Below are 24,056 nucleotides of genomic sequence, written 5' to 3'. Positions count from 1 at the left end.
CTACGAGGTAGTATTTTACGAGTAATTACTCGTAAACTATAATAGATATTATTAAATAAGTAAGAGTAAATACTTATACGATAGATACTCGACCTTAAGGCGTAAGGATACCCTCCTAGCTTTACTTAAATACGAGATCTCGTTATAATTATTTAAGGTAATTCTACGGGGCCCTTAAGTATCGGCTAAAACTAGATATTACGATTTATATAACGTTATCTAGAGATTCGCTCTAAAGTAGGTAAAAAGATCTATAGATTACGTCTCTAGAGTACTACTCCTAAGTCCCTAAATCGCTAGTTTAAGTATTTTAATATCGTACGAGAGCGATATTAAGTTTCCTAGGAGAATATCTATAATATAGACGAGATAGGCATCGCTCTAGGTATCTATACTAATTAACGAGTAATTAGTAGAGTTAATACTACTTAATTATATAAAGTAACACTAGAAAACCGTAAATAGATCTTAATTATCGAGACTATTTCTATAAATAGCCGTCGACTATTATAAGGATTTAGCTAGGAATTTAGAGTAATTCGTCTAACTACCGTATAACGAGGATTCTAAAGCTAAGGAAAGAAAAGAAAAGAGAAAATCTATCTACTATACGAATAAAGGAAATACTTCCTATCCTCTTCTATAGTAGGTTAGTATAGTTTCCTAGAAAATAATCGATAGAAAGGAGTTATATAGCTTCGGCTATATAGTTATATAGCCTAAAGGTATACTACTAGTAATCGCTCTAAAGCGTACTCTAAAGCTTTATACGAATTTAATTCGTAATATTACTTTCCTTCTCTCCTCGTATAACGCTAAGAAGCCGCTACTCTTAATAGAAACTAGTCGGGCGCCGAGTAGCGTATAAAGTAAAACTCTTATTTCTATTTACTTTTATTCTACTTTTTCTTCTCTTATATTAATTATCGAGAAAGTTTTATAAGTACTTATTTCTACTTTTATTATATATAATTATTAGTCGTTATTAATTCTCGTACGTTAATAGTCGATATAGTAAATAAGTAAGTAAACTAATCTATTTCCTCCTCTTAAATCTACCTTCTATACTCTAAGCCCTAGACTTCTTCGTTTAGTCGTATATACTAATAGAAGAATAAAAAAAAAAGTTAAGATAATATAGTATTAGTAGTATAGGACGTCGTTACGACTTAGCGTTAGTTAGAGTAGCTCGCGCTAACTTAAATCTCTATTTTTCTTACCTCCGAGTAGTCGCTAGTATCGTACTACTATAATATCTCTTAACGAGCGGTCTTAGCTATACTAGAAACTAACGTACCTTTCGTACGAGGAGTAGTTACTCTAGTATAGATTCGGTCGTATCGACTATCGTATATTAACGCCTTACTTATTTAGAGCCGAAGTATCCTTTTCGGTCCTTATAATCGTTATAAATACTTAATACGCCTATTTCTAGAGTATCGTCGTATCCTAGGATACTTCGATAGTATATACGATAACTATATATAGTCGGATCGCGGTTCTCGTTATACGAAGCGCGATAAAGACGACGATAGTAGTATTATAGTATTATCGTCGAATTCGTCCGATAACGACGACGCTCCTCTTCCTACTCGTAAGGCTCTTCTTCCTCCTCCTCCTCCTTCTCGCTTCGGTAAGGTAGTTATAAAAAGGCTCGCCCCTTAGCGGTAAGTACGTACGATATTTCTTTTATTTATTTATCCTCGTATAGTACTAGTATTAGTACTAGTATAATCTTAGTAGATAAGGAATATTCTCTATACTTAACTATAGCTTATACCTTAATATAGCGATTAGGCTTCGCCGTACGATAACTAAATAAGCTAAATATATATAGTATAATTAGATATTTTATTACTCTTATAGTTCCTTCGTACGTACTCTCTCTTTACTCTCGTATAGTAATTAGGAAGCCGACTATTCCGCTATCGATTCGTACGCGTTTAAAGCTACGATATCCTAGAGCGATAATTCTAGTTCCTAGGTTAGTTCTATATATTTCGTCTATTTTACTAAGTACTACCTTTAAGACCCTCGACTTCTTCGTACGAATTTATAGCGAATAATCCTTTTAATCTAGTATTCTTCTTCGTCCTATATAACGATAGAATTCGGTTAAGTATTATCGGTAACTTACGAAGGTAATATTATAATTCGAGCTATAAGTAGTTCTAACTAAGGTAGGGTTCCTTAATAGAGTAGGTATTAAAGTATTAACTAAGATAATAAAGGGAATACTTATTCGTCGGACTATATTCTAAAATATAAGTATAGAATTATTAACGAAGTTAACTATAATCTATCTTAACGAGGGTAGTAAGTATATATATATAGAGCTAGTAGCTCTCCTAGATCTTATAGCTCTCCGTAGATTTCTTAAGATCCTATAAAATCTAAGGAATCTAGGAAATCTAGTCCTACCTAGTTATATAACTTAGCCTCGTTCTTTATCGGCTAACTTCCTTCCTTAGGCGAATACCTTAATTCCCTTAGTAATCCTTTAAGTAACCTAGTTCGTAATACTATTCTCCCCTCCTTCTAGTCGTTACCCTTAACGTACTTAAGGTAAGTCCTCTCCGCGCTTTTCGTTTCTTCCCTCCCTATAGCTAACTATATCGCCTATAGATATTATTAAACGTTCTAAGTCCTCTACTATTCGTCGTTAACGTACCGCGCTTAAAATTAAAACCCTCGAAAGAAAATACGAAAGTATAGGTCGCTATACTCCCTACTAGAATATAAATATTATCTATTTTATATTAGATAGTTATACGCGGTATAATAACTATATACGTAATAACCGAAAAGATTATAATAGAGTATTTTCTAATACTAAGTTCGAGGCTCTTTCGGCTAAGCGTAGTTATTTAGCCGAGGCTTAGATTATCTAGTAGTTCGGTAATATCGGGCTACGAGTTTCGGATTAAGGTTTATCTCTAGTTCCTACGTATTTTCCTCCTCTAGGTATCCTAACTATTTAACTAGATATTTCGTTCGGTTATTTTTTTATCTATATTAGAGTATAGTTTCTATATTATAAAAGGGTTCTTAGGTTTCTTTATCGATATATACTAGTCCTAGTTTAGCTTCGTTTAGTACTTTTTCTAATAGCGATTTATAGAATACTAAATATATATTTAATCCTTCTAGTAGTTATAGCTTATAAGAGACTAGTCCTAATATTTTTCTAATTCGATATAGTCCGATTTTTATATAATCTAGTTTCTTACTTAGTCTCTATATTTTTATATTTTTTATATTAACGTAAACTATTTCTTCCTTCCGAAAGTCTAGTTCCTTAGATCTTTTCTTATTTACCGTTCTTATAATTATTTCCGATATTTTATCTAGTTTTATTTTTAATAGAAAGTATAATTTATATAAGTCTTCTACTTTTATTCTTACCTTCTCTACTATAGATCTATTTCCTACTAGTTCTTTCTCGAAATCTAGGTATCTTTCGTAATTCGTAAAGAATAGTAATACTTCGGTTATCGATATATTATTATTAAAAGCGAATTAAGCTATTAATAATAGCTCGACCTAATTCTTTTACTAGTAATCTACGTAATACCGTAAGTATTATTCTATTATCTAATTCGTTCTTTTCGTCTATTCGTCCGTTTATAGATAATATAATATAGATATCTTATATTTTATTTCTAATAGGTCGGTTAACGATTACTAAAACTATAAATTAAATAGTTTATTTCTATCTATAATAATAACTTCTAGTATTTCGTACTATATAAATATTATTCTCGTAATTATATATACTAGTTCTTTTACTATTAATACTTCTTTATATAGTAGTAGGTAAATATATTTTATTAGTATATCGTTTATTATAAGTATACTATTATATATCGTATTCGTTATAGGTTCCTTTAATAGTAGTAGCTTAACTATAAAGTCTATTACTATTCTTAACTATACCTTATCTATATTTTCCGCTAACTATAGTAAGCTATATAGTTTATATCTCGAGTATTTAGCTTTATAGTATATATTATAATTCTTAACGTATTTCTTAACGTCTTTTCTTAATTCTATTTAAGTAAAATTTCGTATTACTAATTCGATCGTTTTATTAATATCTAGGTATTCTACGCTTTTATTATTATACCTTACTTATATAATTTTCTATTTTTACTCTATCGTTAATTCTATTTCTAGTATTATAAGTATTCTTATTTCTATTCTTTTATATATTAAATAATTTTCTTTTTTTTCTAGAAGCGCCGCTAGCTCTAGTTCTAGTCCTTCTATATAGTTTATTCTTTAACTAAAGACGTCGGCTATAATATTCTCTATTCCTCGAATATATATAATTTTAAAATTATAAGAGGCTAGAATTTTAGCTTATCTAACTTATTTCCTATTAAGTTCTTTAGTTATTATTTAATATATTAGATTCTTATAGTCGAAGTATATTTATACTAAGTATTTAATTCCTTCTAGATATACTCTCTATATTTTTAGGTATTCTACTATCGCGAGTAGTTCCTTATCGTAGATATCGTAATTTATCTCGGATCCGCTTAGCTTCCTTAAGTAATATACTACTAGATAAAGCTTTCCTTATTTATCTTTCTATTTAAGATAGCTTTCTATTACTTTATCTAAGGCGTCTATTTCTATAATTACTTTTCTTTCTAGATCGAAAATATATAAGATAGGCGCGGACGTTATTCGTCGCTTTAGCTCTTTAAAAGTATTCTTATATTCTTTCCTAAAATTAAAGATTATTTCCTTCTTAGTTAAGTTAATAACTAGTACTATAATCTTTAAGAAGTTCTTAATAAACTTTCGGTAATAGTTAATAAATCTATAGAACGTCTATACTTTCTTAACTATTATTAGTTCTAGCTATTTATTAATAGCTCGAACTTTTTCTTAGTTCGGTATAAGTTCTTTCGAAGATATAATATAGTCTAGAAATCTAATACTATTCTTATAGAATTCGTATTTAAATAGCTTAAGTAGAATTCTATTTTTCTTTAGCTTTTCTATTACTTTCTTTATATACTCTACGTATTCCTCGTAAGTCTTTAAGAAAATTAGAATATCGTCGAGGTAGATAATAACGAATATATCTAGATATTTTCTTAGAGCGTTATTTATAAATTCTTAGAACATTAATAGTATATTAGTAAGTTTAAAAGGTATAACTAGAAATTCGTTAACTTTCTATTTTATTCGAAATATTATTTTTTATTCTTCTCCGGTAGCTATTTTAATTAAGTAATAGGCGTCTTTAGTATTTAATATAGTAAACTATACGGCGCCTAGGAGACGATTCTATAGTTTATCTTATTAAAGAATAGAATAATAGTCCTTAATAGTTTTATCGTTAAGTAGTCTATAGTTAATATATAGTCGTAGTAATCTATTCTTTTTTATTACGAAGAGTATACTATAGAATATAAATCTATACTTTTCTACCTTTAGTTAACTTCTTCTAATTAAGTTCTTTATTTCTAGTTTCTTAATATAGTTCTTTAGAAAGTCTTCTTCTTTCTTTAAGAGTAATTTTAACTATTCTTTATAGTTAAGTACTTCTTCTTCTTTTATAAATATTTAATAATCTTAAGGCTAGTATTCTAGAAGCGCTACTTTACCTTCCTTTTCTATAAATAGTTTTCTATATTTTATATATTTCGAGAGTAGCTCTTTAATATTAGTTTAAGCTAATATTCTATCTTTCGGTCGTACCTATATCGTCTTTATAAAGAAAACTTTTAAAGATAATTAGTCTTTTATTTTCGTTCCGTAACTATAATTCGAAAATTCGAGTTCTCTTATTTTCTAGTTTATTTAAGAGTTATATTTTTCTAGTTATTCTATTTCTAGTATAGTATCGTATTTTATCGCTATTATATCTAGAGTTATTCTTTCTTAATAAATTCCTATTATTAATTCGATCTATTATAGTTCTTTTCTTATCTATTTATTCTTAAACTCTATTAGCGACTCGTCTACTATTATAAGTCGATATAGTTCTATCTTCGCCTTTATATAGTCTTTTAACCTTTACGCTACGTAGTATAAGATATAATTTTCGTTTACTTCGAAGTCTACTATAAGTCGTATAGAAAGGTTCTATAGAACGGCCGTAAAGACTATATATTCTACTTTACCTTCTTCTAGCTTATTTAGAGTCTAAGACTTTTACCGTAGGTAACCTAGCCTTAATAGGTTATTCCCTTATCGTTTTTTAAATATATATATAGTCTTAATTCTACTATATAAGTACGTTCGTTATACTTATCTATCGATTAAAATATTATCTTACTAATCGGAATTCGGAGTCGATCCGGACTTATATTCTATAGGTATTAATATAGCTTAAAGTACTATTAGTAGCTTTTTTCCGCGTAGCTAAAGTAACTAAATAAGTACGTCGAGTCTACTTATCTATCGATATAAGGTATATCTTCTTATTTATCTTTCTATATTATATATAAGTTCCGTATAGTCGGAGCTTCTATTCTCTAAATTTCCTTTATATCTTCCTAGTCGAGATTAACTATAATCTACTCGTAGGTTAGTCCTTATATATATACGTATACTATTAGCGCTTAATTATATTCGTAATTCTAGTAGAATAATATATTAATTTCGTTCTATTATTCTTATAGTTTTATCCTAGGATTATAATAGATATAGAGGTACCTTTCGGTCTCGCTAGTATATTCTATATATTCGCTATATTTCTAGTACTTTATTATAATTTTAATCTAGTTTCTCGTAACCTTAGCTATATAATATTTTTCTTCTTCTTCCGACGATATTTTAGATTCTTCTTCTAATTCTTTAGCGTTTACTTTCTCCTATTCTTCCTCTTTATTATCTAGAGATATTAATCGTACTTATATTCTTTCGATTATTTATACTAGTAAGTCGTATCGTACTACTTTACCTCCTACTATATCGTATAAATAGTAAGAAGCTATTACTAGGTATTCTAGTTTATAGTATTCGTTTAGACTAATTAGCCTTCGGAACGATTACCTTAGTTCGCTAAAGTAGAATATTAATTTTTTAATACTATCTTTAATACTTATCTAGTAATAGTTAGTAATAAATACTATAAGATAATACTCTAATACTACTACTTTACTTTCTTTTTCTATTAATATAACGTCGTCGAGGTAGGTATACGCTATTTTCTATAGTCTTATCTTTTTATATTTATTTAACTACTATTATAATTCTTCTAATTAGTTATCGTTCTCTCCTTCTCTAAATAGAAAAGGGAATACGTAGCCTATATAGTCGTATATATAGCTATTTTCTTTATCTTCGTATTTATTATATAGATTCTTTCTTTCTTCGGTTATCCTAGGGAATTATACTATATCCTAGGGTTTTCTACTAGCCCTACTATCTAGTAGTAGGTTCGGATAATTACTAAGTTAAGTTTATTTAGTAAAATCTTATTCGCGAGTCCTTTTTCTATTATAGATATATTATAATAAGGCGGCGGTAGCGTTACCGTCCTAAAACTAAATAGTTCCTAATTAAGCTAAACTAATTATTCCTTCGTATAGGTTACTCCTTTATCGAGTCCTTTAAAGGTTATAAAGTAAGCTTCTTCGTTATATATATCGTACGTATATTCCGCTTATAGAAAGTATTCCTAGTCGTTATATTTCTAGATCTATATATATTTTTATTCTCTCCTAGGAGTAGCGCCTAAGTTATATCGATATAGAGTTTCTTCTTCCCTTCTATTCTAGAAATATATATAGAATTTCGTAGAGTTCTTATATTATCGTAATATTTCGTCTATCGATACCTATTCGTCTTCTTTTCGCTAGATTCTTAGTTAATATAGTTTTCTATCTTTAGTATATATATAGATATATCTATATTATTAATATCCTCGGGCTCGGTACTTATAGATTAACGCCGTCCTAAACGTTTTCTACGTTATTCCTCTATTTAATACTATAACTTCGTTAACTATCTTCTAGAACCTTATTCTAATTATTATATAGTTATCTATATTTATAAGTATCGTTTCTTTTTCGAAATTAGCTATTATTATAGCTAGAGTTTCCTAGACTCTCTATTTCTATTTCTAAGGCTTTATACTTCCTCTATCCTTATATAAAAACTACTATTTTTCGATTTTTAAAGCTAAATAGAATTAGTAGTTATTCTCGTAATAGAAATACTATAATTCTTAAGTATATTTTACGATATTTCTCCTTATATTATATATTACTTCGCTCTACTATTTTTCCTTTAGAAGTTCGTCGAACTTTTCTTTCTTTTAAGTCTTACGCTTAAGTTCTTTAGGCTTCTTAGTCTAATATCTTAACTAGAATTTTTCTTCTAATTACTTAGTATCTAACTTACTTAACTTCCGGGAGTTATTTAATTCTTAATAGTCCTTCTATACTATTTCGTCCTTATTCTTAATAAGTCTTTAGGTTTCTTTATATTAAGACTAAGCGATACCCTATTAACGCCTAGTTATGTAATTAGGCTTATATAAGCTAGGATTACGTGGTATCTATTAGGTAAGGCTATACTGAAGCCTTACGGAAGATTCTATAAAACGCTATTCTATTCTATAGGATTAGAAATTACTTAACTTAATTTCTAAGCATCCTAGGAGTTAACTCGTATTTACGAATACTCGGTAATTACTCTCGTACTTAGGAGATATTATAACGGAGCCTACGCCTATATAAAAGAGGCCTATACTCCTTTACTTAGATAGATCTTAAGTTATTTAATAAGATAGGAAGCGACTATATATTCTACTCCTTCTTTCTACGGTCTTTAGCTACTTCTATAATAGATCCTAAACCTTATCCCCCGGACACTTTATTAATAGTATCGACCTTTTTCGCTATTAAGCCGTCTATACTACCGCTCTATATATTTATTATATATAGTCCTTAAGCGCTCTTCTTTTCTAGATAATCGCGTACGTAGTATTTAAACTTACTATATTCGTAGTATAGGTTTTCCTTTCTTTATCTTTCTTTCTCTCGATCTCGTTCTTCTATAACCTTTCGCTCTATATTTCGGCCTCTACCTAGGCCTATTTATCGAGTATTATTACGTTCTATAGTATCTAGGTTTATAGGGTCTTCGTAATCTTATAGGCGTTTCGTATTAGCTCGAGGAAAATATCGATACTCTCGATACCCTCGTCTTTCTAAGCTTTTTTCTTAATTATCTTCTATATATAGCTCGTATAGTTAATTATTAAGTTTAATAGCCTTATCTACTATATCTTTATATATTTCTAGACGCTCTATTATTTCCTTCCTAACTTTCTTCTTTAATCTATTATAGAAAGTATCTTTAAAGATATTATTATTCGTATACTCTAGTTTCTTCGCTAGTTTCTTAAATTCCGAATAATAATTAGCTATAGATTTCGTTTATTTAAGAGTATAAATAGTACGAGAAGCTACTATAGCTTTATTAATTATACTATAGATCTATTTAATTATTATTTCGAACTACGTAAAGTTTCTAAAGTATACTCTAGTTTTATTATCGAAGCTAGAGGACTCGAGATAGTTATTCTATACTAGTTTAAACTAATAGAACGCCGCTCCTTTAAGGTATATTACCGCGAATATAACCTTATCTTCTACTCTAGTATACTTAGTTAGATTAAGTTTAAAAGTAGTCTTAAGTTATATAAGGAAGTATCCTAGCTTCTCTCTATTTCTATAGAATAGTTCTACCTTAATACTATTCCTAGATATATTAGCGAGTCCTAGTACGTTAACTATATCTACGTTTAAGTCTTCGTTAGAACTACTATCTTAGACGATATTAGTCTTTAAAGAACTATTTAAGGCTATAAGTAGATGTACGCTAGGTAGTAGGAATCTAATTCGAGATAATCCTACGTTAAATATCTAATACTAATTAAGTAGTAGTTAAAGTATTATAATCCGAGCTATAAGTAGTTCTAACTAAGATAGGGTTTCTTAATAGAGTAAGTATTAGAATATTAACTAAGATAATAAAGGGAATACTTATTCGTCGGACTATATCCTAAAATATAAATATAGAATTACTAACGAAGTTAACTATAACCTATCTTAACGAGGATAGTAAGTATATATATATATAGCTAGTAGCTCTCCTAGATCTTATAGCTCCTCCTAGATCTCTTAAGATTCTATAAGATCTAAGGAATCTAGGAGATCTAGCCCTACCTAGTTATATAACTTAGCCTCGTTCTCTATCGACTAACTTCCTTCCTTAGGCGGGTACCTTAATTCCCTTAGTAATCCTTTAAGTAACCTAGTTCGTAATAGGTAATAGATTCGTAGATATCGTACGTAATAGATTCGAATAGAATACGTTATAAATTCCTTTTAGCGTATTAAGATAATAGCTATATAATCCGATAACTTTAGTTATAATATACTTCGTATTCTTTTAATCGAGCTTCTTACTCTTTCGCGTTATATATACGTTCCTTAAGTCGAGCTAGACCTTATCGTCTACGCGAAACTCTATCGACTATTATTTTATATAATTTATAATTTCTTCTTATTCTTATTAAGTAACGACTATAGAAGTCTAGACCTATTCTCTCGCCTTTTAGAGTTTTCGTATAATTTCTTCGCTCTATTATCTTAGGCTATTTTCTTCTTTATCTTCGCGGAGCTTATCTTATAGTTATACGAAGTCGATATTATATTCGTAAAATAGGAAGAAAGAGCTTATACTAGTTAAGTAAGCGTTTCTATTATTAATTACTAACTTAGCGATTAGTAGTAATTCTACCTAATTATCTTAGGCTTCGTTTACGAACGTACGTACGTACGTCTCGATCGTCTAATTTATTCGTTCCGTAGATTCGTCCGTTTTAGGGTAATATATAGTAGATATTCGGCGTACGATACCTAGTAGCTAATATACTCGTTTCTATAGAGCGCTTACGAACTAGGTTCTTCTATTCGATACGATAGCTCTTAGTAAATCGTAGGTCCTATAGAATATACGTAGGAATAGGAATACTATATCTTACGACTTAATCGTACGTATCGATTTAAAGATAACTCCTTTTCCTAGTCGGTTTATAATTATCGCTAAATTCGTATAGTCTCGACTCTCTAGGAGCTTCGTAATAAAGTCGATAGATATCTCGCTCTATATTCGGTTCGATACGAGGAGAAATTTTAGAAATTCTTATTTCCTTTCCTCTAGACTTTTATTCGTTTATAGATATCGTAATTTCGTACGAATTATCGAATATTCTATAGTATATTCGACTAGAAGAATTATCTTACTATTAAAGAGTTTATTACCTTTCGCTTAAGGTATTCGCTAATTATTAAGTTATAGATTTCCTAAATTAGAAATATATATAAAGGTTCTAAGTTTAGAATTTATAGCTTTTTATAGAAGTATATATTTCCTTAGCTATCGATTATATACTTAGCGATAGATACTTTTATCGCTAGAAAAGATAGAAACTTTAATACTTCTCGAGTAATTAAATTCTTAATCTACTCGTATATTTCGTCCGACTCTACTATCGTAAACTAGTTAGTATTAACTACGTTACTCGCTAGTTAGTCTTCGATAGAAAATTCTTCTACTTATACGAAAGCTACTTAAATCGTTCTTTTCGCGTCGAAGAATTCCGGCTTTAGTAGTCTTATTATACGATACTATAGTCGATCGTCCTTCTCTTCTTTCGATATATCTTATTTCCTTCGCGATAGCGCGTCGGCCTATATATTATTCTTTTCTTTAAGGTAAAAGATTATAAAGTTATATTATAAGAAGATAAAAGACTACTATATTTACTTCTTCGTAAGCTTTCGTATAATTATAAAGTATTCTAGATTCTTATAATCTAATCGTATCTCGAACTTATTTATACTCCTTAACTTAGTATTCTATTCTTTAAGATAATATATAATAGTTAGTATTTCTTTATTATATATTTTATAGTTATATTCCGCGAGTAAATTCTTTTTTAAAAAGAATACGTAGAGTTATATAGAATCGTCTTCTTTTATCTAGAATAAGATACTACCTATATACTATTTAGAAGTATTAACTTCTAGAAATATTTCTTTTATATAGTTAAATAGAACGAGAATCGAAGCTATTATAAATATCTTCTTTAGTCGTATAAACGCTATATTGGCTTTTGAATTTTAATAGAAAGTCGAATTCTTTCGTATAAGTTTTATAATTAGTAGAATTATTTCTAAAGAAATTCTTAATAAACTTTCGATAGAAGTTTATAAAATCGATAAAACTCTAGACGCCCTTAATAAACTTAGAAGCTTACTATTCTTAAATTATAATAACCTTTACTAGATTTATTTATACGCTTTATTCCGTATCGATAATAAATCCTAAGTACTTTACTAACTTAACTTCGAATTTATATTTATCGATATCGACTTAAAGTTCTACTTCGCGGAGTCGACTTAAGACTTTTTATATATAGTTTTAATACTCTCGTTATATTCTCGAAGAATAGACTAAAATATCGTCTACGTACGCCGAGTAGAAGACGTTAAGATAGTCTTATAAGGTTTAGTTAATATATTTCTAGAACGTACTAGGCGCGTTAGTAAGTCTAAAAGGAATAATTAGCTATTTAAAAAGGCTATATCTTATACGAAATACTATTATTTATTTATCTTCTTCTATAATTCGAATTTTATAAAAGGCCGCGATAATATCGAGCTTCGTATACTATTTTACTTATTCAATATTTTATAGAGTCTCGTAGATTAGAAATAATAAGTATTAATCCTTCTTCGTTAGCTTATTTAGCCCTCGATAGTTAATATAAAATCGTAATCCTCCTTCTAGCTTTCGTATAAAGAGAACTAGAACTACCGCTAACGAGTTATTTATTTTAATAAATTTCTTATCGAGAAATTTAATAAATATATATCGTAGTACTAAGAATTCGTCTCGAGATATATTATATAGCGAGCTCTACGAGACTTAAAGTTTTTTTTCGTCTTTTAGTTTAAGATCGATCGCGTAGTTAATCTTCTTTCCTTATAAAGGAGGTAACTTTTCTACTTTCGTACGACTAAAGATATTTAAGAAATAGTAGTACTATTAAGGAAGCTTCGTATACGAATTAATAGGCGTCTTTACTCTAAGTACTTTTTTAATATCCGCTATTATCGCCGAGAATACTTAAGTCTTTATACGCTTCTTACTTCTTTAAGCTAGTAGACCGAATACTACGACGAAGACTTAGCTATAGTCTAAGGGCGTACGTAGTTTTCGTAGTATATTATAGATCTTTAGATTAAAATAGTTTATTAAGAGAAAATTATTCGCGATACTAAGATATATACTATTCTTCTTTATCTAGAATAGTCTAAAAATAATATCGTACGCTAAATTCGGAATAATATAAAAGAACGCTATTTCCTTATAGCTATTAATATCGACTTTAACCTTCGCTACTTCGGAAATTTTAGATTATATAAAGGAATCGAATTCGAAGATCGAATAAAAAGTAATAGAAATATACTTAAAAGAATAGCGAAAGGCGAAGCGAAAGTTAATTAAATTATACGATAAATAACTAGATTTAATTAGAATCGATATATAATATTACTTATTTAAAAGTAATAAAACTATAAAGGATTAGTCGTCTATTAAGGGCCGAAAAGCCTTCTATTTCTTCTTCGTCTTCTTCGTACGCTTCTATCGACGACTTCTAGTAGAAGCTATTCTTTTAACGATTCCTTATCCTCGTCTATAGTCTCTACTACTACTATTTTCTTCTTTATCTTAGGTCGTATAACGAAAAGAAGAAGATATTTAATAATAAAGTAACTTCCTTAGTTATAGCGAAGATATACTTCGAGCTTCTTTTTCTAGTTAAGTATTATTTATAATACTTATAAAGCTCTCTATAGTTCTACTAAGAACGCTATAGCTTATATCGTTAGCGTTTAATCTATCTTATCTTTCGTACGACTTATAGTACTAAATAAGTTACTCCTAAACGTCTTTTCTCTAGCTTTCTTCTACTAAAGAGCCTTTAGATTTATATTAATCGTATAGAAAAGAATATAGTACTTTCTATAGATTAATAGAATTAACGTTATAACGAGGGCGCTCTTTAAGTCGTACGAAAGATAGTTTAATATAAATATCTTCTTTATCGAGTCGGCCTAGTTTAGTCCGTCGGCCTCGAGTAGTATATAATTAAACTCGACGAAAAATACGCTAAAGGACTTTTCGTTCTATTTTAGTTAAGAAAGCTTTCGTAATACTCTTTCTATAATATTAATATCTTCGTACGCCGCCTTTAATTAATTAATAAATTCTTTCGTATTTATTTCGAGAGTTAATTATACGAAGTTAACTTACGAATTAACTTAAGTAAGGGCGTAGTCTCTTAGTCTACTATAGAAATACTAAAATCGTATAACTTCGATTTCTTCTTATTTATTAACTACTAACTTAGCTCGAGCTTAAGTAAGCTACGACCGAAACTCTAATCTTTTTCTATTAAATTTAGCTAGCTTAGAGAACTTAGCCTTTCGTCGTATAGAATCGAATTTCTATATAGCGCTCGCCGTCGTAGAAGTTATTACTTTAAGCGTACGAACTCGTACTCTATTCTATTAGTCGAGTTAATTCTCGAGTACTATTATTCTTTAATTTTAAGCCTATAAGAGCTAGTATAGCTCTACCGCCTATACTAAAGCGGTTTTCGTTAGTTACTAATTATTATCTATTTTATACGCGATACTCTTTCGCTATATACGATAGTAAGCTTTAAAATAATATAAAGATTTAGCTAGGAATTTAGAGTAATTCGTCTAACTATCGTATAACGAGGATTCTAAAGCTAAGGAGAGAAAAGAAAAGAGAAAATCTATCTACTATACGAATAAAGGAAATACTTCCTAGCCTCTCCTATAGTAGGTTAGTATCGTTTCCTAGGAGATAATCGATAGAGAGGAATTATATAGCTTCGGCTATATAGTTATATAGCCTAAAGGTATACTACGAGTAATCGCTCTAGGGCGTATTCTAGAGCTTTATACGAATTTAATTCGTAATAACTATAATATCTCGTTATATTTAAAGGAAAAGCGCTTTAAACGACCTAGTTTACCGACCCTAATATTCCTAACTACTTCTATACGGTTTTACCTAATAGATAGACCTTAAATAATATTAGATTAGCCTAGCTACGTTAAATATTTATCCTATATTCGGGAGATAAGGTTTAGGATCTATAGTAGAAGTAGCCGAAGACCGTAGAAAGAAGGAGTAGAATATATAGTCGCTTTCTATCTTATTAAATAACTTAAGATCTATCTAAGTAAAGGAGTATAGGCCTCTTTTATATAGGCGTAGGCTCCGTTATAATATCTCCTAAGTACGAGAGTAATTACCGAGTATTCGTAAATACGAGTTAACTCCTAGGATACTTAGAAATTAAGTTAAGTAATTTCTAATCCTATAGAATAGAATGGCGTTTTATAGAATCTTCCGTAAGGCTTAAGTATAGCCTTACTAAATAGATACTACGTGATCCTAGCTTATATAAGCCTAATTACGTAACTAGGCGTTAATAGGGTATCGCTTAGTCTTAATATATCCTTTTATATTATCTACGATATAATAGAATATAACTTCTACTATAATATAGTTATTACGGGATAGAACTACGGTGAACCCTAGAAGACCCTAGAAGTACCCATTCTATACTAAGACTAGTCCTAAAATACTACGAGGCACGGTATATAAGACCTTAGGGGCTATACGGATCGTATACGAAGTTTTTAGACTCCTTAAGTTCTTATAGTCGATGTTCTAAGGACTATATAGTAATTAATCGATTATCTTAGTATTTTCGTTAAGTTACTTATACTCTTATAATAGTATAGAGAGACTCGATAAGATCCTCTCGCGGCTCGTAAGCGCGACGTATACGGTATACTAGTTTATTACGAGCGAAGTCCTCGAGTAATTCCGAGTAGTAAAGGAGGTAGAAGAGGAGAATATAGGGATATTCGTACTCTTTAAGGATTACGAGTAGTAATAGAAAGAAGGAGGAAGGAAAAGAATAAGTAAAACTTCTCTAGATTATAGGTAAAAGGTTATATAATTAACGATAGCGATAAGGAGGCGGAAAGCGTATAAGACGTATACTTCTAGCGATGCGAGCCCTAGGTTTTACTCTACGAAAGAAAGAGCCTTTTCCTATATAAGGTAAATCGTCTATGTAGTCTTGTAAGGAGATCTAAAATAGACGTTAATAGATAATATTATTATTATTATATAGAAATTCTAGATAGAGATAAGAAGATAAGTAGCTAGTATATTATTAGTAGGTAAAAAGTAGAGGACTAACTATAGAACTTACTAAGGAAAAGGGAGAGTCTTAAGGAATAAGAAATATAAAAAAAAGAAGAAAGATAGAGTAGAAGAAGGTTAATATACTCCTTACCTAGAGACTAATCGCTAAGACCTTAACGAAGATTAAATAGCGAAGACTAAATAATTAAAAAGTTTAGCCTTATAGATATAGCTTACTATATATACTATACTAGGGTACGAGAAGTACGCGAAGTTTCGCTAGAATTAGATAAACTAAAGTAAATACGAAATAATCCCTAAGAGTAGAATAATTTAGGATTAGGAGCGACCCTAAGATTAGGAAAATATATTACGTTTTCTTTAATATTAATATAAAATATATATAGCGCTATACTAGGACGCTACTTTTTACCTACTACTTCTATACTCGAGGACGAGTATACTTTAGGAGAGGAGAGTAATTATTACGAGATAGGACTACGGTAGACTCTAGGAGTACCTATTCTATACTAAGGCTAATACTAAGATACTAAGGGGTATAGTATATAAGACCTTAGGGGCTATACGAATCGTATACGAGGCTTTTAGACTCCTTAAGTTCTTATAGTCGATGTTCTAAGGACTATATAGTAATTAATCGATTATCTTAGTGTTTTCGTTAAGTTACTTATATTCTTATAGCTCCCCTATTACCTCCGAAAGACGAATATACGCTTTTATAGGCCGTTTCGGTAGAGCGCGGATAATCGAAGACTACCGAAATAATTTTCTATATAACCTCCTCTATAGACTACGATATAGTAGGAATAGCCGGGTATCCGCTCGATGATAATAGCCCCGTCCCTTAGGTAATTACTAAGATTAAGTTAGTACTCCTCCAGCCGAGTGCATCTTAATAGAGGAATTTACCTCTAATATAGGAAGTAGTGAACGATTATCGTAATCATCGCCTATAGTGAATAAGGCACTAAAGGATGTGGATCGCGAGAGATGACAAGAACATTAAGTTAGATGTCGTGAGGAATGCTAAGTCGAGACCCCGTTTAGTACCGGTATCCAAGAACTTTAGAGATTTGTGCGTTGGTAGAGAAGCAATTGAAGGAGCAACGCGAAGAGTTTACGCTCCCTCCCGATATTGTGCTCTGGTGGCTTTGGCTCCGAGTCACTGCTAACTAAAAGCGACGGGAGCTATAGATCGTATGGTCTCTCCTTTAGTGGTTGTTTACCAAAATGTCGAAAAGGATGCCAATTCGAGGTCGACCACATGGGTAACGGCGCAACTGAGAACTTAAGCAATTATAACATAGACGTACCTGATGCAAAGGGTCGTGAGGCAAAGTAGTATGAAGCAGAGGGTGGTAGGATACCGCGAAGTGGCATACAGCAGAGGAGCGTGAAGCAGCTCAGCGTGAAGCAGCTCAGCGTGAAGCAGCTCGGCGTGAAGCAGCTCGGCATGACGCGGAGTAGTATACCGCAAAGTGACATACAGCAGAGGAGCGTGAAGCAGCTCGGCACACTACGAAGTAGCTAAGAGACGCTGTTCGCGCGGTCATCGTGTAATGCTAAAGACATTTAGTATCATTTGGGGGCTAACGCTAACGCACAGAAGAACTGATCCTCACACGAGCAGATCAGACCGCAGCTAATATATCACGGTGCATTACTATGATCGCAGAGGTCAACATTTTCAGAACGTGCCGTGTTCCTTACCGCTAGGATTTAAGGTTAATATTGGGCCAAGTTGCGTAAATATCGTCTACTCTCCACCCTAATTACGTATACTCCACTGTATTACTCGAACTACACTAAGACACTAAACTTTCCTTAATATCTACAGATCAACGACGACGATCCCTATTAACACTTTCCACTCCTTTTCATAGCCATATGCTCCTACGCCACTACATAATTACTGCGTAAAGCTGCCTAAAGCTGCCAATATACATACTTCAAGATAGCACAGATTAACGAAAGATCTTGGATCGATAAAACAAGAACTGAACGCAAAAGGTATAAATATCGGGGTTTACACCCACATAGATACTAGAAACTAGAGCCTCCTTTACCACGTCATCCACTCCCGACATGTAAATAGAGGCAGCGAGCTTTTAAGCTTTTAGATATCACTACCCAGAGCGCAACAACGGCCCTAAAACCACGCGAAGGGTTGTTGGGGGAAAGCCCGGGACAAGAGAATGGGTGGAAAGGCCAACCACGCAGCCTTGATAAAACATGGAAGACTGTGGCACATCCTGGTGGCGGAGAGGCACTACTGGAAAATGGAGGGCGGTTCATGTGATATCACTCGTTGGTCTTGGCGATGGACTACCATATTTCCTCAAACGCAATGAGGAAATCCTATTAATCTATCATTTCGGGATTTTGTGTTTAAAGTTCCCGTTTCCTTTGACGTAAGCAGGCAGAAAGATAAACACGGAGTGTTCTTCAGATCTTCGACAGGTCAGCAAACGTTAACCACATCGGCTCCCAAAATTCAAGTCTCAAGGGTGGCGCTTGGGGCCTTCCCGCGATGACGATATCGTACGGCAAAGGGAGAAGAATTATCTTGCGAAGGTGGGCTGCGGTCGAACATTCGTTGTGAGACCCAGGAGAACCATTCTGCGGCCCTCAGAAATGGTTTCCAAACTCTTCTTGGTAAAGGTTGTCTTTGAATTTAGCATCGTTTCGTTAGTTAGTTCCATAATAATCAAGCGGTTTGGTGCCAAGTTGCCATTGCCCATAGACAGACTCGGAAGCGACTGATTGGATACTGCCGTCAATGACAAAATACAGCCGCGTGGCAGTATTATCCCAACCTGCGGCTCCCAGTGGTCCATTGGATATACTTGAGCTAGGCATTGATGAACCGAGAGCGCTGATCGACCACACGTTGTTCGAGTATTGCACCTGTTGCATTTCGGTGCCATCGAGATAGAAGACTTGTGTGACATCAGGTGCATCAGAGCGTACTACGCCAATAGAGCGAGGCAGCTCTTCTGGGATGGTTGCGGAAATGTTTTGCACTATTTGATGCAGTTCGTAAGGGGGATACAAACGAGAATCGGAAACGCGAGTCAAAGCACTTACCTACTGACCACGTTGAGCCCGTGTAGGTCGAAGTAGCATACTGCAATTGCTTCTGATTAGAGAACCAAAAGAGCCATATCTCATCTTTGACCATGGTCACACCAAGAGGTGACGCAATGTGAGCCTTTGCCCCATTGCTGATAGGTATAGGAGATACCCACCCCGGTTCGGGGGTGTACTTAGCCTCTAGGACTAAGCCATCGCTACCGATATAGTATGAGCGCAGATGGTTGAGTTCGGGAGTCACAAGTGCTACACCTGCTCCCACGATGGGCGCTGGAATTGCACTGTTCAGACCGTTCAAAGGTTCAGTACACAAAGTGCCGTTCTCATAGCATCGGAAGTTGAGACTACCGAGACTACTCTGTCCCTCTGCAGTGTATTGGATTCTGATTTCCTGCCGTAGCATCGTTAGTATCTTGGACATTTTTGGCGTACCATGGTATGAGTCTCACAAAATAATCGTTATATTTCCACGTCAGAGCAGCAATTGGCGTATTATTGACTGCAGGGAAATCCAAATTTAGTTCGAAAGCATCCGCAGAGAGCGCTGGCACATTGTAGTAGCCAGCCATATGGATATTCTTATCGGTTGTCTGCCACACCTTGAACATGGTCACCTCAGCTTCCGCGACTGCAATTGCACGTATCGGGCTCGGCGCTGCAACCGTTGTGTTGGTCTCTGGCGTCCCATTGACGCCGCTTGTGCTCGACGGCGCTGCAGATGAAGCACTCGAGCTTGGCGAGACCAAAGACGAATCACCTGGGCTGGCCGCATTTTGGTCAGTTGATGAACTCTGTGGCACTGAGAGTCAGCAGATATACAATTTCCATCAAAGAGACAAATGGCGTACAGAGTTGTGACGTGTTCCTAGTACGCCGCCGACAACACCTCCGACGATGGCAGCCACGAGCAGGACGACTGCTAGCACGATGAAAAATACCTTCCTACGCAAACCACAAATTTGGCGGGTTTCAATCTCTTTGTCAGGCACTGCGTTCGGGTCATTCTCTCTCTTGGATAAATCTGGATCTGGATCCGCTTCGTATACTGGTTTGCGGGGTGACATGTATCGGCCATCAGGAAGTGGTTCAGGGAAGTCCTCATACGTCTGCGGCGGGTGATATACTTCAGGATAGGCGTGAGCGGAATCGTGCGACTTATGGAACGATTCTGGCAGGGTTGTTGTATGGTATGGGGACTCTATGGGCTGTAGATGAATATGTTAGCTCAGCCTTGTTTGCTGCATTTGCTGCGTGGGTTAAGGAACGATCAACATCGTACAGTACTTTGCAAGTCCGCCATCGTGGATTATAGATAGCTCAATAGAGAACCGCTTCTACTATCGGCCACTGGCAAGCTCGCCCAAAGTGTCTCTGGTCTTTCCTGCGCTTCCTAGAATGAGCGTGGACATATATGGTGAGAACTTTAAAACCAAACAGCGAGCTCGCGCTCTTAAACCCCAATTCGACATCCTGTTCCGCGCGAAGCGTCCTTGTATGTTTAGCTTGCCCTGCTACATGCCACATTGGTGGCAATTAAAGCAAACCGCAAGGGTAGAGGCGAATCCTATGGCGCAAAGAGGTTAGTGAGGCGCGCTACTACTGCAGCTAAACACCTTTAGTCACAATTGCAGCCTCGGTTCACCCGATAGCCCGCGAGCCAGGGCTTGGGTTTCAGTAGACTTATGCAAGAGCGAACGCACTCAGTGAGCTTGGAAAATTGGCAAGTTGATAGTGACCTTACGGAACTGCAGCGTGTTCTGGTACATGTGGTAATGGCGGCATGAGTTGCCTAACTACTACTATCTAAGAGTAGAGCTGCTTTTAAATATAAAATGAGTGTAATCGTTAGTAGACTAGCGTGCCAAGAGAATATTACATCTATATATATATAGGAAATGGACATAGTTTTGAGCTTAATCGTTCTAGAGTTAATCCGATCTTAAAGACCGTGAATAAGTGCCACAGTTATTGAAGAGAGACACAACCAAAGTGTAAATATTTGATCACTTACTATGAGTAGGGCTCGAAAATAGGAGGAGGGATTAGTGATGAAGAAAAAGGACGAGAAGTTTAGCAAATAAATTGGTTCCGCATGGCAGCTCGGTATAAAGCTATCTATCGTGCGACAAATGCGGCTTTTCTTCGGTATATTCACCTAATGCCATTGGCCTATAGGTATAGTAGACGTTAGCACTCTCTAGGTGACCCTATTTTGAACTCCTAACTTGAAATCTCTAGGGGAGAATATAAGGGATTAGGTAAATATAGGTCGAATTAAAATCGAAGACCATCGGCTATAAGGACCTAAAAAGGGGAACGTTATTATAGAATAAACGTTATACTACGTAACTAGTAACGAGGGCTATAGGTAACCTCGTATTTTCTAAATTATTCGGCTATATAGTTATATAGTCTAATTATTACGGACCAGGTCATGGATGAGGTCGCCGGGACAGGCGCCCCGCGTTCCAAGGGACAGTTTAAGGAAGGTCGGCCGATGGAGAACGAGGCTGCATTACGTGACTAGGGGGTACATTGATACATTAGTGCATTGGAATAATATAGCAAAGCACTAAAGCAGCACTTTAAACATTATATATACGCGCTCCTTCACCTAGATAGTATAGTTCGTAGTTAACTTCGTTAGTAATCCTATACCTACGTTTTAGGATATAGTTCGACGAATAAGTATTCCCTTTATTATCTTAGTTAGTACTCTAGTACCTACTCTATTAAGGAACCCTACCTTGATTAGAACTACTTATAGCTCGGATTATAATACTAATCTCTTCTACTTTAGTAGTTACTTCTTCGATTATATTTTAATCTTACTCCTAATAGATTATATATTAGCCCTAATTAAATTCTTAAAATCGATAACTATAATCTTCTTTCGCCTAGTATATATATTAAAATCCTCTATCTCGCCTAGTATAAAAGCCTTCTTCGAAAGAATAGATTTATCTTCTAGTTCTTAACTTCTTTAGTAATTATATCTACTACTTCTATCTTCGTTTCTATATTAATTTATATTATTTATAGATCCTTACTATAATAGAATACTCGAAAATTTATTATTATCTATAGCCTATAGTCGCTAGTATTCTATTACTTCTTACTTTTTATATCGCTAATAATAATATCTTCTAGTAGATATCCTTCGGTAACTAATAACGAGTAGAAATAAATTAAGTTCTTATTATTCTTCTTCTTATAGTTATAGATAGAGTCGAGATAAAAGACTTTACTTCTTCTTTCTTCCTTAGTTAGTTTCTAGATAATTAAGAACTAATATAAATTCTTATTAATAATAATAGTACGAGTCTAGTCTCTATTTTCTCTCTATATATAAGGGTTTTAATAGGAGCTTATTTAACTACTATAGGACCTATCTAATAAGGACGTTAAGCTAAAGGGAAGAGAGAAAGAAGTCCTACCGCTATCTATAGGGAGATATAATTTCCTAGGGTAGGTCGCTCGGTATTCTAAGTAACTATTAGTATTACGTAATATCGTCCGGCTTTATAACTATATAATCGAATCTAAGTATCGCTAGTTTAGTCTTAGCGTCGCTCGCTAAGATATCTATTAATATTACGTAATATCGTTCGGCTATATAACTATACGGTCGAATCTAGATATCGCTAGTTCTTACTAAGATATCCTACGAGTTTAATTCGTAATACTATAGTTCTTAATATTTACCTTATTTAATTATATTCTATATATAGTATAGTATAATATAGACTTAGGTATTACTATATCTTCTAATAGCGATAATAGCTATTACTATAATAGAATCGTTTAGCTATCTAGTTTTCTATCTTCTAATTTCTAGAGTACCTAGGTTCTTAATCTAAAGACTTTAATCTTCGTATCGTATATTTCTACTACGAATCTTCTAGTTTAAATTACTATACTTATTATAGTAGTTATTTAGACTTACTTAGATTATTATTTAGTATTCTATATCGCTTCGTAGATTAATATAGGAAAGCGTAATTATTATCGTAAATTTATAGAATATCTATCTAAGCTCGTTAACTATTCTACTTTTATTCTTACTCTTTACTTTATAATTAACTATACTTATATATAGTTCTAAAGTAATACTAATAAGCTAGAGCCTAGAAAAACTCGTAAATATATTCTTCTCGTTATTATTAATTAATTCTTCTTCTTCGTTATTAATTCGTCGTTATTAATTCTTCTTTCTATCTACTTAACTATTAACTTCTATAGAACTTTCTATATTATCGTTAAGCTTTTAATTAAATAGCTTTAAAAGACTCGATTTATTAATACTTTCTTTAAGACTTAATTTCCTTAAAAGATTCTTTAAATTTCGTATTCTATCTTAGCTCCTACTATTTAGATTAGCGTAGAATTCCTATTTAGTTTCTTTAGTCTTAATAGACTTAGAAGGCTAAGTATTAGACTATTAAGACTAAGCGATACCCTATTAACGCCTAGTTACGTAATTAGGCTTATATAAGCTAGGATCACGTAGTATCTATTTAGTAAGGCTATACTTAAGCCTTACGGAAGATTCTATAAAACGCCATTCTATTCTATAGGATTAGAAATTACTTAACTTAATTTCTAAGTATCCTAGGAGTTAACTCGTATTTACGAAT

At 32.9% G+C, this 24,056-nt stretch overlaps 1 protein-coding gene across 1 annotated transcript; it reads right to left on the bottom strand.

Annotated features, from left to right (window-relative positions):
- Positions 1-19,014: 19,014 nt before the first annotated feature.
- On the bottom strand, positions 19,015-20,719 carry A1O9_08105 (uncharacterized protein; the record flags this gene model as incomplete). Its single annotated transcript, XM_013402491.1, has 5 exons — positions 19,015-19,349; positions 19,414-19,810; positions 19,869-20,210; positions 20,268-20,624; positions 20,699-20,719. The coding sequence occupies 5 exons, from the start codon at positions 20,717-20,719 to the stop codon at positions 19,015-19,017; spliced, it is 1,452 nt and encodes a 483-aa protein (XP_013257945.1).
- Positions 20,720-24,056: the final 3,337 nt, after the last annotated feature.

Source organism: Exophiala aquamarina (assembly GCF_000709125.1).
Source record: "Exophiala aquamarina CBS 119918 chromosome Unknown aczIA-supercont1.7, whole genome shotgun sequence".
Taxonomy (NCBI): domain Eukaryota; kingdom Fungi; phylum Ascomycota; class Eurotiomycetes; order Chaetothyriales; family Herpotrichiellaceae; genus Exophiala; species Exophiala aquamarina.
Note: the sequence above shows the minus strand (reverse complement) of the source record. Positions and strands in the feature narration are given on the sequence as shown.